Raw genomic sequence first — 18769 nt, 5'->3', positions numbered from 1 at the left:
TTGAACAAGGAGAACACATGGACACAGGGAGGGGAACATCACACACTAGACTCTGTTGTGGGGTGGGAGGCTAGGGGAGCGATAGCAGGTGGTGGGGAGGTTCGTGAGGGATACCATTAGGAGAAATACCTAATGTAGGTGAAGGGGGGATGGAGGCAGCAAACCACCATGGCATGTGTATAGCTATGTAACAATCCTGCAAGATCTGCACGTATACCCCAGAACTTAAAGTATAATTAAAAAACAAGAAGAAGTTTGGGTTTTCAATACGGCAATGTTAATATTTATGGATACAGTCATTAAACAGGGCAACTAGAAGCCACTCTGAATTCTTCATGGTTTCTATCTTGACATTTTTGTTTTGCCTTGTGAGAGAAGTAAATGTTGCTTTAAGTAACAACAAAAAATGAGGTACAGAATGGTACATCTCTTTATATGAAAGTATTAGAACAATGCACATCATGATTTTGAAATTTGTCATTTTATTTTGTAAAAACTATGTTTCCTGGGACATGCTTTTCTTGAAAATAGAAAAAATGCAAGGCATTTTGTGAATTATCTTGTACATCTAGTATTTTCCATGATTTAAAATAAAATGTGCTCTTTTAAAGTTTGAATTCAGATTCATTTGTGGTATGCACAGTGTTTCAAATTTGATAGATAAGATTTTATAGTATTGTGACACTTTTTTCTTTTATCTAACTTTTTTCTTTCTTTATCTAATTTAGTTCTGTATTCTCACTTTGTAAATTTAATTACTGTCTTGGCTTGGATTTAATGATTTCACCAAAAATGTTTATTACTGTCTTTTAAAAAATAGTATAAAAGTAATTAAATTTAAAGACTCCTAATAGTTACTTGTGGTACCTGTGTAGCTATGTAACCACAGGAGACAAGAATAGCTATATAGTATTAACAAAATATAATAAAATATTAGTATATAAATTATTATTAAAGAGGTTAAAGTTTAAAACAGTGTTTGAAATGAATTGTAATTTAAATTAATCAGTATCCTACTTAGTATCTTATTTGTTATCATGACAAATTTTGGCAGCCTATAACTTATTTTCAAGTGTAGTATTTTAAATGCTAGTTAATGTGTTAAAATCACAAGCATTTCTCCCCTTGTGTTTGACTAAAATTCCCACTGAAGATGAAAGGATTCATTTTTTGTTCTTTTTTTTTTTTTTTTTGAGATGGAGTTTCGTTCTTGTTACTCAGGCTGGAGTGCAATGGCGTGATCTCAGCTCACCGCAACCTCTGCCTCCTGGGTTCAGGCAGTTCTCCTGCCTCAGCCTCCCGAGTAGCTGGGACTACAGGCATGCACTACCATGCCCAGCTAATTTTTTGTATTTTTAGTAGAGACGGGGTTTCACCATGTTGACCAGGATGGTCTCAATCTCTTGACCCTCGTGATCCACCCGCCTCGGCCTCCCAAAGTGCTGGGATTGCAGGCTTGAGCCACCACGCCTGGCCCGATTTTTGTTCTTTTCTTAATACAAAGTTTGAACTTTCCCTCACAAAAATAATGGTTGAAAAATTGGGTGGTGTGATCATTTGTTTAATTTAACAGCAGGAAATTCTTTATCGTTAATGGTTTGATCATTTGTTTTATTTAACAGCAGGAAATTCTTTATCATTATCCAATGTCTGAAGCATCTCAGAAACTTAAAAGTGTAAGAGGGATTTTTCTCACACTCTGTGACATGCTGGAAAATGTAACTGGGAAACAAGTTACTAGGTAATAATTTTTATTTAGCTATAATTCTGTTTCTTCCAAGCTCTTTAATTTCACCCTGACAAATAAAGTGCTAAAATAAGTATCTGTTATACAAATATACTTGTATCTATAATGTATGTATATACATGTATATATCTATACATTGTAGATACTAGATCTGCAGAAAGTCTGTGGATTTCTGCTTCATCTAAGTTATTTCTACCAGTTATCTATTTGAAGTGTAGATTCTCAACGCAACTGTAATCTGGGTGTTTTGGCACATTTTAAATAACACTTGGGACTATATTTATTATTTCTTCATGAAGGTGTATTTTTTAAGCATGGCATTATTATGAGTCTCAGCTTTCATGTCTGTATCTCATTGTTTACTTGCTAGGCAACACCTTTGTGGCAAACAGAATTGGCAAGAATGACTGAACACCAGAATTGGTAATACAGTTAGGACATATTCTGTTCTTACAACAATGATAGAAAAATACAGAATGTTCTTTAGGAGGGCTATTCAGAATCTGAATTTTCCTACCCTTCCACCCTTCAAAATCTCCCATGTCTGTTATTCCACACCCTATGTCCATGTGTACCCATTATTTAGCTCTCATTTATCCCTTTAATCTAACTTGAATTAGGTTAAAGGCTTTAAAGTAGGACTTGACACTATAAAAATGCTAGAGAAAAACCTAGGAAAAAAACTTCTGGACATTGGCCTAGGCGAATAACTCATGACTAAGACCTCAAAAGCAAACACAACAAAACCAAAATTAGACAAATAGGACAGATGCATTTGTCATCTGTGTAGTTATTCAGTGATGGGTGAACAAAATTGATGTCAAATAATTTTATATTTAGAACTCATAATATAGGCAATTATAGAGTCAAATACCCATTCCATTGATTTATTAAGCCCTGACATTGAAATGCCATAGTTAATTTATGGGAGGAAGAGGCTCAAAGCTTTTAGTTTAGTTTTGTTTCGTTTTGTTTTTTCATATAATAAATCTAAGAATTATAGAGAATTTTTTCCTTAATATTTCAGCAATTTTAGACTTTACAAAGAAATTTAATCTCAAATTTCAAAAGTCTCCATAATACAGAGAAAATATCAAGTTGGATTTCTAGGCTTTAACATTTTTTCCCCCATATTCAGGTAGAAATGACATTTTTATGATTTTAAAATAGGTAGAATCTACAAGGTAATAGAATTTTCTTTTTTAACTAAGTAAAAGTCATGTTTAACTCTGTGACTTTAATATAGTGTATATACAAAATGTTAGTTTATTTTCAATACAGTGGTACCAGAGGCTCCATTTAGTTTATAAATTTGGGTTGATAAAAGCTTATTGCAGGTCTCTTTTTATTTTTTAAGCATCTTTATTGAGATATAGTACATAAGTGATACAATTCACACATTTGAAGTGTATGTGTAATCCTAAAATTGGTATGGAACCAAAAAAGAGCCCGAATAGCCGAAGTAATCCTCAGCAAAAGGAGCAAAATTTGGCCAGGCATGGCAAACCCCTAAGGGTTCCTGATCACATCACCTGGCTTCAGATTTTACTACAAGGCTGTAGTAACCAAAACAGCATGGTACTGGCATAAAAACAGACACGTAGGCCAATGGAACAGAATAGGGAACACAGAAATAAAGCTGCATGCCTACAGCCAACTGATCATTGACGAAGTTGACAAAAATATACACTGGGGAAAGCACACCCTGTTTAATAAATGGTGCTGGGAAAATTGGATAGCCATAGGCAAAATAATGAAACTGAACCCAGCTCTCTCATCATATACAAAAATGAACTCAAGTTAGCTTAAAGACTTAAGTGTAAGGCCTGACACTATAAAAATGCTAGAAGAAAACATAGGAAAAACTCTTCTGGACATTGATTTAGGCAAATAATTCATGAGTAAGACCTCAAAAGCAAATGCAACAAAACAAAACAAAAAAAAGTAGATAAATAGGACTTAATTAAACTGAAAAGTTTCTACACAGCAAAACAAAGAGTCCAGAGTCAATAGATAGCCTGCAAAATGAGAGAAAATATTTGCAAACTACACATCCGGCAGGTCACTAGTATCCAGAATCTATAAGGAACTCAAACAACTCGATAAGAAAACATATAACCCATTAAAAAGTGGGCAAAGGACATGAACAGACATTTTTCAAAGAAGACATACAAACGGATAACGTGAATATGAAAAAATGCTCAACATCACTAATCGTCAGAGAAATGCAAATTAAAACCACAATGAGATAACATCTTACACCAGTCAGAATGGCTGTTATTAAAAGGTCAAAAAATAACAGATATTGGTGAGGATGCAGAGAAAAGAAAATGCTTATACAGTGCTAGTGGAATTGTAAACGAATACAACCTCTCAGGAAAACAGTACAAAGATTTCTCAAAAAACTGAAAAAAGAACTACAGTTCAATCCAGTAATCCCATGACTGGGTATATACTCAAAGGAAAAGAAATTATTATATCAAAAAGATATCTGTACTCCTATATTTATGAGTACTATTCACAATAACAAAGCTAATAGAATCAACCTAAGCATCTATCAACAGATGAATGGATAAAGAAAATGTGGTTTATGTATATGCATGGATGGAATAGAAAAGAACAAATAAATAAATAGAATAAACTAAATAAATAAATGCAATAAATAACAAAGAATAAAATCATGTCATTTGCAGCAACATGGATAGAGCTGGAGGCCATTATATTAAGTGAAACAACTCAAAGTCAAATATTACATATTTTCACTTATAAATGGGAGCTAAATAATGTAAACACATGGACGTAGAGTGTAAAATAACAGACTTTGGAGATTTTGAAGGACAGGAGGGGAGTCAGAAATGAGAAACTACTTAATGGATACAATGTACACTCCTTAGGGCATGGTTACACTAAAAGCCCAGACTTCACCACTATGCAATATCTATGTATCAAAACTGCATTTGAACGCTTTAAATATATACAAATAATAAATGTAAAAGTATACAAGTAAATGGTTTTTGATATATTCAGAGATATGCACAATCCTCATGAAAGTCCATTTTAAAACATTTTTCTCACCTCAAAGAAATCCTATACCCTTTAGCTCAACCAACCCAACCCCTGGGCAACTGCTAATCTACTTTCCATTCCTATAGATTTCCCTGTTCTGGACATTACATTTGAATGGAATGATAAAATGTGTGACTATTTGTGACTGGCTTCTTTCATTTAGCATGATGTTTTCATGATGCATTCCTCCTTTTCAGTCCTATTAGAAAGAAAATTTAAGTTTCTCTGTGTGGGCTTGCTTTTTTTTTTTTTTTCTTGCCTTTATTTTTTCTACTGTAAAGAATAGGTGTTATTTTACCTAATATTTAATTTTGTTATTAACTATTAGAGAGGAGTTAAATGTGGAAAGCAGTAAATACAGTTAGAAAAACTTTTTTGAGAAGATGATGAATATGAAAATTATTATTTTAGGGCTTCCCTAGCAATGTGTGTATCTTTTGTTGCATACATACTTTTTTTTTTTTTTCGAGACAGAGTCTTGCTCTGTCACCCAAGCTAAAGTGCAGCTTCTACCTCTCAGGTTCAAGCAATTCTCCTGCCTCAGCCTCCCAAGTAGCTGGGAACTACAGATGCACACTGCCACGCCCATCTAATTTTTGTATCTTTAGTAGAGATGGGGGTTTCATCATGTTGGCCAGGATAGTCTTGATCTCCTGACCTCGTGATCAGCCCACCATGGGGGTTTCATCATGTTGGCCAGGATGGTCTTGATCTCCTGACCTGGTGATCCGCCCACCTCAGCCTCCCAAAGTGCTGGGATTACAGGCATGAGCCACTGCACCTGGCCAACACTTTTTAAACTGTAGTAATATTAGTATACTGTAAGAGTCTAATATTTGTCTAAAAGTATAGGCATTTTTAAAATGTGTTAAGACAAAAGTAAGGTTCTGTGTGAAAAAGTTCATTTAATAATTTGTATTTAAAATTCCACACACTTATGTTATCTATATTATCATAGTTCATTATTGTATCTCTTTTTAGAACATACTAAAATTTTTAAAACTTCATTGAAGTACCATGAAGTAAACTGAACATATGTAAAATGTACAATTTGATCAGTGTTCACATAGGTGTGTACCCTGAAATTATCAACACAATGAATATATTCATCACCGCCAAAAGCTTTCTTGAGAACACAGTTAAATCTGACTTATATTTTGGTTATTTGTTTATATATTTGTGTCCCATATTGATTGTTATCTCAGCCAGGACCATGTCTTCCTTTAGCAAACTTCATAAATAGGCAGTCACAAAACATTTGTTAAATTAACCAACTGAAATGAAACTTTCTTTTTTTTATTTTTTTATTTTCGAGATGGAGTTTTGCTCTTGTTGCCCAGGCTGGAGTTGCTCGGCTCACCACTACCTCCACTTCCTGGGTTCAAGAGATTGTCCTGTCTCAGCCTCCTGAGTAGCTGGGGTTACAGGCATCCACCACCATGCCCGGCTAATTTTCTATTTTTTACTAGATGGCCAGGCTGGTCTCCAACTGCCGACCTTAGGTGATCCGCCCACCTCAGCCTCCCAAAGTGCTAGGATTACGGGCGTGAGCCACCAGCGCCCAGCCCTTTCTTTTTCTTTCTTTTTTCCTTTTATTATTATTTTTTTGTGTGTGAGACAGAGCCTTACGTTGTCACCCAGGCCGGAGTGCAGTGGTACAATCATGACTGACTTCAGCCTGGACCTCCCAGCCTCAAGTGATCTTCTTATCTCAGTCCACCTCCCAAATAGGTAGGACTACAAGAACGCACGGCCACGCCCAGCCAACTTTTTTTTTTTTTGGAGAGATGGGGTCTCACTCTGTTCCTCAGGCTGGTCTCAAACACCTGGGCTCAAGTGATCTTCCTACCTTAGCCTCACTTAAGTGCTGAGATTATAGGTGTGATCCTGTACCCAGCTTTGAAGCTTTCTTTTGGAAAATTAAAATTATATTTAGTCACTTAATGTTAGCAAGATAATTTTAACTTTTTGGTTTTTTTTTCTGTAATGGGTCTACTTTTGTTTGGCCTAGAGTTTTCTTTTTCTTTTTTTGAGACAGAGTCTTACTATGTCGCTTAGGCTGGAGTGCAGTAGCATAATCTCAGATCATTGCAACCTCTACCTCCCCGATTCAAGCAGTTTTTGTGCCTCATCCTCCCAAGTAGCCAAGATCACAGGCATGCACTACCACACCAGGCTATCTTTCATATTTTTCAGTAGAGACAGAGTTTTGCCATGTTGGCCAGGCTGGTCCTGAATTTCTAACCTTAAGCAATCCACCTACCTTGGTCTCCCAAAATTCTGAGATCATAGGTATAAGCCACCACACCCAGGCTGGCCTAGAGTTTTGTGTTTTGGTTTTTCTTAATATGCTGAAGTATATTTTTATTGTCATATAATTCCTTGTCTTTTCTGTGTGACAGGTATATGAAAAGAAATCTACTTGTTAAGTGTGCAGTTCTTAAATTATACCATATGTAGTCTTTTATGAATATTTATAATTTTATGACATTTAAAGATATTCTAACCTTATTTTGAATTTATTGTTTTCTAGTTCATCCCTCCTTTTAAATGGAAAACAAATTCACATGGCTTATTGGAAAGAATCTGACAAGTTGTTGCTAATTGGCCTGCCTGCTGAAGAGTAAGTTGAGATTTTTGCTTACCTTAAAATCATTTCAAAATAATGTTAACTTTTGTTTTGTCAAAATTAGACATTTTTGTCAAAAGACAAACTCCTTGAACAGTTTTACAGTTTAAAGGTCTATTGCACTAGTAAAATAGTCAGCTGTGTTCACTTGGTATGAATAATGCTGAAAGGTGCCACGAAGCCTCAGTTGGGCCAGTTAGTAAGGGTGGGGGCTGTCAATACACCTGCCTCTTTTGTTGTCAGCGGAGAGGTGGCTGAGAGATGAGCTCTTCCTCTGCTTAAATTTCTGACAATACTGTGATTTGGATTTTGTATATTTACAGTTTTTTACTGTTGGAAGTTTTGGAGAATTAAGGGTCAGCGGAAGGGTATTTTGCCCTGATGTTGAGCATCTTTGAAAAGTGACTTCTCTAATAGTACATCTTACATTATCATGGTCACCCCTTTTTTGTGAGTATTTTGAAGTATACATTATTTTCATAGTTGGAGGTAAAAGCAGTATTGGCATTTATAATAAACTCACCTTGTGCTCCAGGGACTGCATTAGATACCTTAAATTCATTAAACTCATTTAATCTTCAAAATCACTTCCATATGTACATAGTTATTACTGGCTCCATTTTAGAGATGAGGAAAGTAAAATCAAAAGAGGGTTCAGTAACTTCCCAAAGTTCACATAATCAGCAAGAGGCAGGATTGGAAATTGATTGAGAGTCTGTCTGAATTCTTTCTACAACATTGATTCCCTAATGTCACAGGACATTGAAAACCAAGGGAGAAATAAACTACAAGTATGGAGAATGGCCTCAAGGAGATGGGCTTAACTACTATTATAATAGTGTTATGTTCCTGTTCAATGATTTTTAAAACTTGTAATTTAGACTTTTGCCTACTTTAACAGATATGCGGGCAACTTTTATTAAATAATTAAACATACTTTAATTTTCCCCTTTGATCTGTAGAATCATAGCCTATGGTCTACAAAATAGGAATCAAATATCAAAATAAATACTATAGTATGTGACTGATACAACTTCAGAAAATACCAGTTGAGATAAATTTTCTCGGTGTTGCTTCAAGCTTCCCAAGAAAGAAAAAGATGTACCAGAAAAATGCATTATCTGGCCAATTGGAGCATGAATATGACTATTTTTTATTACTAATGATTTTGTTAACTAGATTTCTTTCATTACATAGCAGTGTATTCATTTTTTATTGCTGTGTAACATCGTTCCCAAAAACATGGGGGTAATTTAAACTTAAATAGTAAACATTTATTGACACAGAAGTGTTTTGGTGGTTTGGGAATGTAGCAGCAGCTTAGCAGGTTGTTCTGCCTCAAGGTCTTTCTTGGGGTTACAGTCCAGTGTTGGCCAGGGATAGACTTATCTGAAGGCTTTAACTGGAGCTGGAGAATCCGCCTCCAAGATGGCTTACACACCTGGTCATTGTCGGGAGGCCTAGTTTCTTGCCACATGGAGCTCTCCATGTAGCTGCTTGGGTATCCTCATAAAATGTCAGCTGGCTTCCTCCAAAGTGGTAAGCCAAAAGACAGAAAAAACGGGACGCTACAAGACCTTTTATGGCTTAGGCTTAGAAGTGATACACTGTCATTTCCACAATATTTGTCATTCCCACCATTCTGTTTGTTAGAATTGAGTTACTAAGCCAGCCCACACTCATGGGGAAAGGAATTAAGCTTCGCTTCTTGAGGCAAAGAGTATCAAAGAATTTGTGGACATGTTTTACCATTAAAAACAGGAACGCCAAAGATGGCTACAGTGAAAAATATCAAAGTAATTATGTTTTTAAGGTTACTTTAATTTGGACAGAAAGCGATACAATCTATCATAAATATGGGGTTGAAATCTTTCAACATGGGGGGATAATGGCACTGTGACATATATTAGATGAGGGCACTCTTTAACCAGCCATGCAACAGAAAAATGTGTGTTTTTCTCTCTAAAGTAGGATAATGAACCCTGCTCAGAGACTGTCCTGTGGGTTTGGATTATGAGAAACAAAGGAGTTGTTTAGAAAGTGTGGGTTTGTAGCTGGGCAGTGGCTCACACCTGTAATCCTAGCACTTTGGGAGGCCAAGGCTGATGGATTGCTTTGCGCTCAGGAGTTCAAGACCAGCCTGGGTAAGAGGGTAAAACCCCATCTCTACAGAAAATACAAAAGTTAGCCAGGCATGGTGGCACGTGCCTATAGTCCCAGCTACTTGGGAGGCTGAGATGGAAGGATTGCTTAAACCTGGGAGGCAGAGGTTGCAGTGAGCTGTGATGGTGCCACTATTCCAGCCTGGGTGACAGAGCAAGACAATGTCTCAAAAAAAAAAAGAAAAAAGAAAAGAATAAAAAGAAAGTAATTACGGATTTACAAGAATTGGAGAACATCCAGAGTAAGATGATTTAGGATGTAGCATGTGTCTTGAAGACTTTTGTAGCAGCCCAAAAGGCAAAAGAGAAGAAAGAAAATACAGTGGTAAGATAAAGGTAGCACAGGCAGTTAGAGAGAGGAAAGGCAGACCTGGCTAAGGAACCGAGCAACTGTTTAACCACAGTCTGATGACACCAGCTGAATCAGCTAGGCAGAGACTGTTTCCAGGTGAGATTATATCCTGAAGCCAGCAAAGGGCTGTCACTGCTGAGCTCTGGATTAAGATTGTGCCACGTAAGGGATGCTCTAGCCAATTTCTCAATCTTTATTAATCAGGATGGTGGAAGAGAGGCCATCTTCCCTAAATATTTATGACATCCCCATCCTAAATAACTTGGCTTGATAAGTTAGAATTAATTTGAAAATCCTCTTTATTCTCTTTCCTGAGCTTCCAGTGAAAAGTAAGCTTGAGCCATCTCTTTATCCTTCTCTTAATGCTCACACCAGCCCACTGTTCAGATTATTTTCCTTCTTCCATCTCATTTCACATAACTATAAAAGATAGATAGTATTATTGTCATTTATTCAAACTTGGAAATAGAGTATTTCGAGATCATACACAAGTACCTCCTCAGTGTCAACTTACGTGTCTTCGTATCACCAACATTTTGCACGTGTTTTGTAATCGAACTCAGCCCTGGGACTTTTCTCCTTGTCTATCTCAGTGCCATAGGCTGTGTGTTTCCCTCCTCACCTCTATGCCTTTTATAAGCAGGGTGAAAAAAATGCTGTCCCACGGAATTCAGGGTGGGGCACATGATCGAGTGACATGTGTTTTCAGATAGGACGATCACACTCCCATGATGGCTGCAGTGAATAGTGGAAACCTAACCAGAAGGACAGTGTAGGATAGTGGGAGAATAACTTTGGGTCTAAGAAGATGAATGCTCACTAGCAGGCTCTATTCCCTTTCTACCCCTGCACAAATTATATAGCTTCTTGGACTTCCATTTACTCATTCATATAATCGGAATAATAAGACCTACCTTACAGAATTCTTATAAGGCTTCAGTGAGAAAATATAAGTCCATTTCTTTATTTTCTTAAACCCTTTCTCCATTTCATTTAGGAGTGTGTTTTTGTTACAGGATTTGGAGGCCCAGTTGATATGTGGGTAATATTAAAAAGTGTCAAGAATGTAGCATTTCTTTTTATAGGCTCAGGTCATGTAAAAACTAGTTTATTTACAGATTTCATTTAATCCTTAGAATCAGTCTGAGAAGGGCTTAGTGATTAATTGGCCTCATTTTACAGATAAAGAAACTGAACTTTAGAGAGTGTTACATGATTTTCAAATAAATGTTATAAAGTCCCTGTTAGATTCATGCTGGAATGAAATCTAGAATAAAGTGATCAATGGTTGTTGAAAGCAACTATTTTATATATCTTTATTCAGAGTTGACACATATACTTTTCACATTCCATATGTGTAAAATTCAAAGATGTTCTCTTCTTTTAGATAAATATAATTTGATTATGCTGTAAAGTAATATGTATAATTTTGCTTTTTAGAGTTCCTCTTCCTCGGCTAAGGAGCATGATAGAAAATGTAGCCCAAACCTTAAAATTTATGTATGGTTCTTTAGATAGGTAAGTACTTCTTCAAATTGAATCTCAAGTTTTAATTATGTGATTCCAAGTCACCTTTCGCATTTAACACCATTTCTTGCTTGACACATTAGTTGTTTGTCTCCTCTTCCTCCTCCTTTCCCCTTTCCTCTTCCCCTTCCCTCCTCTTCCTCCTCCTCTTACTTTCTTCTTTCTATTTCGTTATTCCTCCTCTTCTTTTTCTCCTTCCTCTTCTTATTTCCTCATCTTTTATTACTGTCTTTCATATGACAACAATAGGTAGTTTTCATTTCCTTCTTTTTCTTTTTTGGTCTCATATATTACTTTAGTGAAATTTCTTAGTGAATTAGGGACATAACTGCAACTGTGTTCTGATTTGAAATATTTCTGTAGGGGCAAATGTAAAAGCATCTCTTCATAATAGATACAGAAAAGGGAAAGATTTAAACTACATTTTTGTGTTTTTCTTTGCTTATAAGATGATCAAATTCACTATCCTGAAATAGGATGCTTCTTTCTCAAAAAATTTTTAGTAAGAAATGTATGCACTATAAAAAAAAGACATACAGTAGAGATGGTATTGATTGGTTTTTTTTGTGTGTGTCCTTCCATATATTTTCTATACAATAAAAAAAACATACTCCTTTTTTAACATAAGTATGCTTTTACGTATATTTTTCTGCTTCTTGCTTTTTTAACCTTCATGATCAGAAGACAGAAATTTGAGGTAACATTTAACATTTGAGCACACAAAATTAGGTATAAGAAATCGATTTTTCTCTTAGTGACTTCTGTTCTTGTATTTCTGAGGGCTGAAATGTTATCTTTGTATTTAAAGCCTTACAAGTATATCAATACAAAAATCCAAAAACAGTTTGTACATTTCTCCAAACCATAGTGGTATCAGCTCTTGGTTTATCTCTAGTGGATCTTTGTTATCATTGTTCTCAAAGCATTATGAAGGAATTTTCTGTAATTGTGTCATCTGGGAAAATTATCTAGTTTGCAGTGTTTTCTAGAGGAATCTCTGAGGAGGCACATCCCTGTCAAACCTGATTACTTACCAACATTTTCCAGATGAGTGAGTTACAAAGAGCTGGGCATCGGAACATAGTGCTTTTACCTTTTACTAATAAGGAAATTTTTAAACAATGAAGACTAAGAATACAGTTATGAACTGCCTCCTTAAGTTTAGTTGAGAGAAGCAAACTTTGCCGTATTTTGCCCTGATTGAAGCTTTCTGTTTTCATAAAACCAGAGATTATCAAAGATTAAATTTTTGCAATGAGTTTCATACATGAAAACAGTCCATTGGCGTTGCTCTACAAATTTCATTAGAGTAGACTGGGGACAGAGGGACTTAATTTCTCTTTCATCTTGAAATTTATCTTCCATTGATTGTGGAAGTATCTTTTTGATGGCAGCAAATTTAACTCTTTTCTACTTGTTCAAGTGAGAATTTAAAGAGCAAACCACAATAATAAATGTGAAGCTCCACTGAGTTCTTAAAACCAAGAAGCAGAGTGAATCCAGGATGTTATTAATAGACATTTTGTGATAATTTTTATAACAACTTTTTTTCTGACTATGAAAGATATTAAGGGCCCATTGTGAAAAATTACAAAAAGACCAAAAAGTATAGAAACTTAATTATTTTTTTAAAGTTGTGAGCTGGTTAGTTCTCTATGAGCCACAGAAAACTGACTATATACTAACAGTGTAATGTTGTGACCAAATTAAAGCTATAAAATTTCCTTCACCATTCCCAGCGAATTCATCAAGTCCTGATCAGTCTGTCTTCAAAACCTCCAAACCACCCGTTTGTGTATGTCTACTATTGCCCTGTCCAGCTACGGCTGTCTCTCACACACTACAGTAGCCTCTTAACTTGTCTGCTTCCCATCATTCTTGCCACTTGAACTCATTTTAATATAGCAGTTAGAGTGATCTTTCTGCAGTATTATCTGGCTCCTACCTACCCTTCTGATCTCTGATTTCAAACCACACATGCCCCTAGGGACTGTGTTGCAAACACCCTGACAAAGCTTTTCCCCACCCCAGGCCTTTTTTATTTTTTCTTCTTGCTAGATTTCCTGACATTGGAATATCAGCTTAAATGCCTTTTCTCAGAGATTCTTCTCCAACCATTCAATCTAAAATAGCCAAACTGTCATACCACCCATTCACATTGCACTATTTTCTGCATAGTCCTTTATATGAATCCATGTTTTTTACTGTTTGTTCATTTGTTGTCTTTCTTCACTGGAACATAAGCTCCACAGGAGCTCATTGTCTTTTGTCTTGATGGTTTTACTGCTATACCTTAGCAATGCAAATAGTGCCTGGATTGTAGCAGTCACTCAAATATTTGTTGGATGAATCAGCGAATATTATTTTGATATGCCGATAGCATATGTACCTGCTATTTTGTCATTCAGTGGGCTGTTCCAATAAATGGTTGCAGTGAATGCTGTGTTACTTTTATATGGCTAAAAGCAAGCATTTCTTTTTTTTCTCTCGTTTTGTTTTTTGAGTTCTTTAATGTTATACCTTCAGTAGTAAAGACGGGAGGAAATAACTTATCCTTATTATGTACTTACTGTGTACCAGTAAATAATAAGCATAATAAGAACTTATGCTTATTATGTTCTAGGCATTCTGCATGTGAGTTAGATTGTACTAACCCTAGTTTCACAGAGTTGGCAACCAAAGTTAGAGAGGTTAGGTGATTTGCCTGGGATAGCTACCTAGAAAGAGCTGTAATAAGCAAGATCTGTTCTATTACAAATTTCAAAATCTCTTTATCATTCCACATTGCCTGAAAGATATTGGGAAATGTAAATGGTTGAGAGATAGTCAGAGGTAAAAACAACCTACATTTTTTACAAAAAGGGCACCTCAGCCCTTACTGTTGTAGATATGTCGCTTGTGTTAGTCCTGTGGTTCTTCCATAGAGCATCTACTCAGTACATTTGAGAGTAGGTTTTAGGGTAAAAAATATGGACAGGGTGAATTTCTTTACACACTCCATCAGTAACATTCTAGCAGTGATTCTATTAAGTGAGGAGAGGAGTGAGGAAGATAGCCTACGTAGTTGGGAAAGATCTGGTCCCCTTAGGAGCACACAAAAAATGACCACCAGTTATCTTCTGTATTTATATTTGAATAAAGAAATTCTATGAAAAAAAAAAAAATGACCACCATTTCCATATGTTGTTCTAACTCACAGCTCTTATGTCTCCAGTGCCTTTTGCCAGGTTGAGAATGTTCCTCGTTTGGATCATTTTTTTAACTTGTTCTTTCAAAGAGCACTTCAGCCTGCAAAACTGCATTCCAGTACCAGTCCCAGTGCTCAGCAGTACGATGCTTCCAGCGCAGTACTTTTAGATAACCTCCCTGGAGTCCGGTGGCTCACACTTCCACTGGAAATCAAGGTAATCTTAGGTATTATAAAGAAGAATCAGAACCAGGTGCCTTATTATAATCTTTTATCTTCTCTTTTTTCTTAGAGTTTTTGTTATTTGGGAATTATGGTTAAAAATTGGAGAGGCAATTGGTTGACAAAGTAGGAGGTCCAGTGCAATAAACCCAGAAAGAGAAATTATTCTTTATAAATAGACATTAGCTTTTTCCTCTTTAAATTTAAGCTTTGTGCAAGCTGGGAATACCTTTCAGAAATTGTAATTAAAATGGTGTGCCTTACTTTGGAATTTTGTGACTTTGGTTTTATAATGTCAAGTTATCAAGTTAGAATTATGTTTCTGTACAAAAAAAAAATAGATGACATGTTGACTAACAATATTCTCGGTTAAAATACAAAGTTCACTAGTCTACCAAAGTCTTTTTTTTTTTTTTTTCTTAAACATAATTATTTGCGTTTACCTTTTGGCTTGTTCCATAGATAGCATACCAACAGTAAGACTACATGACGGTTAAGTATTATCAATACGATTTTAGTCATATCTGTATACCTAAAATAACTTAATTATTGAATGATTGACAAGATTATTTCAGACATTTTCCTCAGTGTAGATAACCATATAATCTGTTCGGTTACAGCATTTGTGTTAGTATAAAATGAGGCACTATGCCGTAGCCACTTCTCTACCCATGAAGGAACCTAGGCTATGTTACAATAGAAACCTAATTCAAGGTTCTTATTTTCATTAGATTCTACAATGTATGATCAAATAAATGGCTTTTTGATAGTTTAATAATTATTTAAATTGATGTATCAATCATTTCGCTCAGTTTCCTTATTTGTAAAATGGAGGAAATTATAGTACCTACTTCATAGAAGAGTTGTGAGTTATTACACATGAAGTACTTAGACTTGTGCCTAGGACATTGTAGTTGTAGTTATGGGAGCATTATTATACAATTGCTATTTGAAAGGAGATGAGGTGTTAGAGCATGTTCAAAGGATGCTTTGCCTTCTGGTATTTTTATTTTGTCCTTAGCTCTATCAACTGCCTGGTGATGTATCTTTTGATATCTCAGGACAATAATTACCTTTTCTTTCCTTTCCTTTTTTTTTTTTTTTTTTTAAGACAGGGTCTTGCTCTGTCACCTCAGCTGGAGTGGGAATGCAGTGGCGTGATCATAGCTCACTGCAGCCTCCACATCCCAGGCCCAGGTGATCCTCCCACCTCAGCCTCTCGAGTAGCTGGGACTACACATGCACACCAACACACCTGGCTAATTTTTGTATTTATAGTAGAGACAAGGTTTCTCCATGTTGTCCAGGCTAGTCTCAAACTCCTGAGCTCAAGCAGTCTGTCCGCCTCAGCCTCCTAGAGTGCCGGGATTGCAGGCATGAGCCATGCTACCTGGCCTACCATTTTCTTAAATTGTATAAAAAGTAAAAAGTATGAGATATATGATTCTACCTCACTAATGTTTTCATAAGAATATGCTGATGCCTGTAATCTTTGTTCTTTTGGAGGCTGAGGTGGGAGGATCACTAGAGGCCAAGAGTTCAAGACCAGCCTGGATAACATAGGAAGACCCTGTCTCCACAAAAATTTTAAACATTAGCAGAGCATGGTGGCATGTGCCTGTAGTTTCAGCTACTCAAGAGGCTGAGGTGGGAGGATTACTTGAGCCCAGGAGTTGGGCTCCCCCTCAATCATAGTTGTAGTAAGCTATTATTGCACCACTGTACTACAGCAGGGCAACAGAGTGAGACCCTATCTTAGGAAAGGAAAGGAAAAAGAAGAGGGAAAAGGAGAAAGGGAAGGTAAAAGCAAAAAAGAAAGGAAAGGAAAAGGTGAAGGAGAAAGAAAGGGGAAAGGAAAGGAAGGGAGAAGGAAGGGGAAGGGGAAGGAAAGGATATAAGTGTTTAATATAGATAGAAAGAAAGTAGCTAGATAAATTTACTTTTAAAAGAGAAACACCCTGGTTCTAAAGACTGTCTCATGTCCATCCTGGGGTCTTTTTTCCTCAGGCAGTCACAGGGCCCATGTCCACATCATGAGTCAGAAGGTACTATCTCATGAGGCTTGCCATTCTGCCTGGCCATTACCCAGGTTCTTGCCCCTCTGTCAGAATTTCTTCATTAAAGAAACCTCTCCCCTCAAAATACATAGTCCCTTCTTTCTGTGATAGTAGAGGTAACTTACTGTTTTAGGGGCATTGTGTTTAGAATTTAGCTACATTAAGGCTATATATTATCTTCCCTCTAAGAAGTTTAAGATGTTTAAAAATATAGCCTATTTTGGGCTTGCAAATTCTGTGTGAAGGCCACCTCTTATACTGATTTCTTTTTCATTGAGATTTTTGTTAATTTAGCATATATTTCATTAAAAGATTTATATGCTTTTCTTTATTTCACCCAAAAAGAATATCAAAGTAAGAAATCACTATGAAAATTCTGGTATATATTTTTTAATTCATTGCCTTAAATCAGAGCTGTTGCTTATCTTGTCAATGCTTTGGTTGCTTTTATCCTTATTACGTCTAACACTACTGTGTGGAGATCAGTGTTCATTGTGCCAGTTGCGCAGGTTTGTGCTGTGCTTTCCAGAATCTAGAAAACCCTCTAGATGTTCACAGTCAAGTTGAGCAGGTGAAATTAATACACAGGAAACAGTAAGGATCTGGCTTAGATGTTTTCTACATTTTGCAGCCCGGTTAGGAGACTAAGAACAATACTTTTGGGAAGAGAGATAGATTCCTTCTGCTAAAGTAGTCTAAAAGTTTATTTGATTAATATAAAATTTGAATAACAGTAACATTTGAAGTTTTTTTTCAAAAAAAATCTTTTTTTTTAACTGCAGTTTTAGGTTCATAGTAGAATTGAAAGAAAGGTACAGATTTCCCACATACCCCTCCCCACGTACATCACGCATACATAACCTCTCCATCATCAACATTCTCCACCACAGGGATACAGTTGTTATAACTGATGAACCTACATTGACACATCTTAATAACCCAAAGTCCATCATTTAAATTAGGGTACATTCTTGGTGGTGCACATTCTATGGATTTAGACAGATTGAATGACATGGATTCATCCTTTTAGTATCATACAGAGTAATTTCACTGCCCCAGAAATCCTCTGTGTTCTGCCTATCCCTCTCTTTCATCCCTTCCTTACCCTTAACCCCTGGAAACAATTGATCTTTTCACTGTCTCCATCATTTTATATTTTCCAAAATGTTATGTAGTTGTAATCATATAGTAAACAGCCTTTCCAGATAGACTTCTTTCACTTAGTAATATACATTTTAAGTTCCTCTTTGTCTTTTTACAACTTGATAACTCATTTCTTTTTAATGTTGAATATTTCATTGCTCAGATGTACCACAGTTTATCCATTTGCTGGAAATCTTGGCTGCTCCCAAGTTTTGGCAATTAATTGTTGGTCAAATAGCAAGAGAATGTTTAGTATTATAAGAAACTGCCAAACTATCTTCCAAAGTGGCTGTATTTTGTATTCCCATCAGCAATGAATGAGAATTTCTATTGTTCCATATCCCTGTCAGAACTTAGCTTTGTCAGTATTTTGGATTTTGGTCATTCTACTCTGTCTAGTGCTGTCCCATTGTTATTTTAATTTGCATTTCCCTGACAATCATATGATGTGGAACATCTTCTCATATGCTTATTTGCCATCTGAATATTTTCTTTAATGAAGTGTCTGTTAAGGCCTTTGGCCCACTTTTTTTTTTTAATTCAATAGGTTTTTAGGGAACAGATGGTGTTTGGTTACATGAGTAAGTCCTTTAGTGGGGATTTCTGAGATTTTGGTCCACCCATCACCCAAGGAGTGTACACTGTACCCAGTGTATAGTCTTTTATCTCTCATCACC

The 18769-nt window shown here is 36.0% G+C and overlaps 1 protein-coding gene across 6 annotated transcripts in view; it reads left to right on the top strand.

Moving 5' to 3' along the window:
• Positions 1-18769, top strand: part of INTU (inturned planar cell polarity protein) — a 94484-nt gene that overhangs the window by 45782 nt on the left and 29933 nt on the right. For 5 of the 6 annotated variants that reach the window (XM_032292342.1, XM_032292345.1, XM_032292339.1 and 2 more), the window contains 4 exons: positions 1623-1741; positions 7347-7436; positions 11397-11474; positions 14698-14887. In XM_032292342.1, the coding sequence (XP_032148233.1) occupies positions 1623-1741; positions 7347-7436; positions 11397-11474; positions 14698-14887 (477 nt within the window). The remainder of the gene's footprint in view (positions 1-1622; positions 1742-7346; positions 7437-11396; positions 11475-14697; positions 14888-18769) is intronic. The other variant, XM_032292340.1, reaches the window with a different exon arrangement.

The sequence above is a fragment of the Sapajus apella genome, unplaced genomic scaffold, assembly GCF_009761245.1.
Source record: "Sapajus apella isolate SASKATOON/1434 unplaced genomic scaffold, GSC_monkey_1.0 scaffold27, whole genome shotgun sequence".
NCBI classification, from domain to species: domain Eukaryota; kingdom Metazoa; phylum Chordata; class Mammalia; order Primates; family Cebidae; genus Sapajus; species Sapajus apella.
This window is presented reverse-complemented; position numbering and strand designations above follow the sequence as displayed.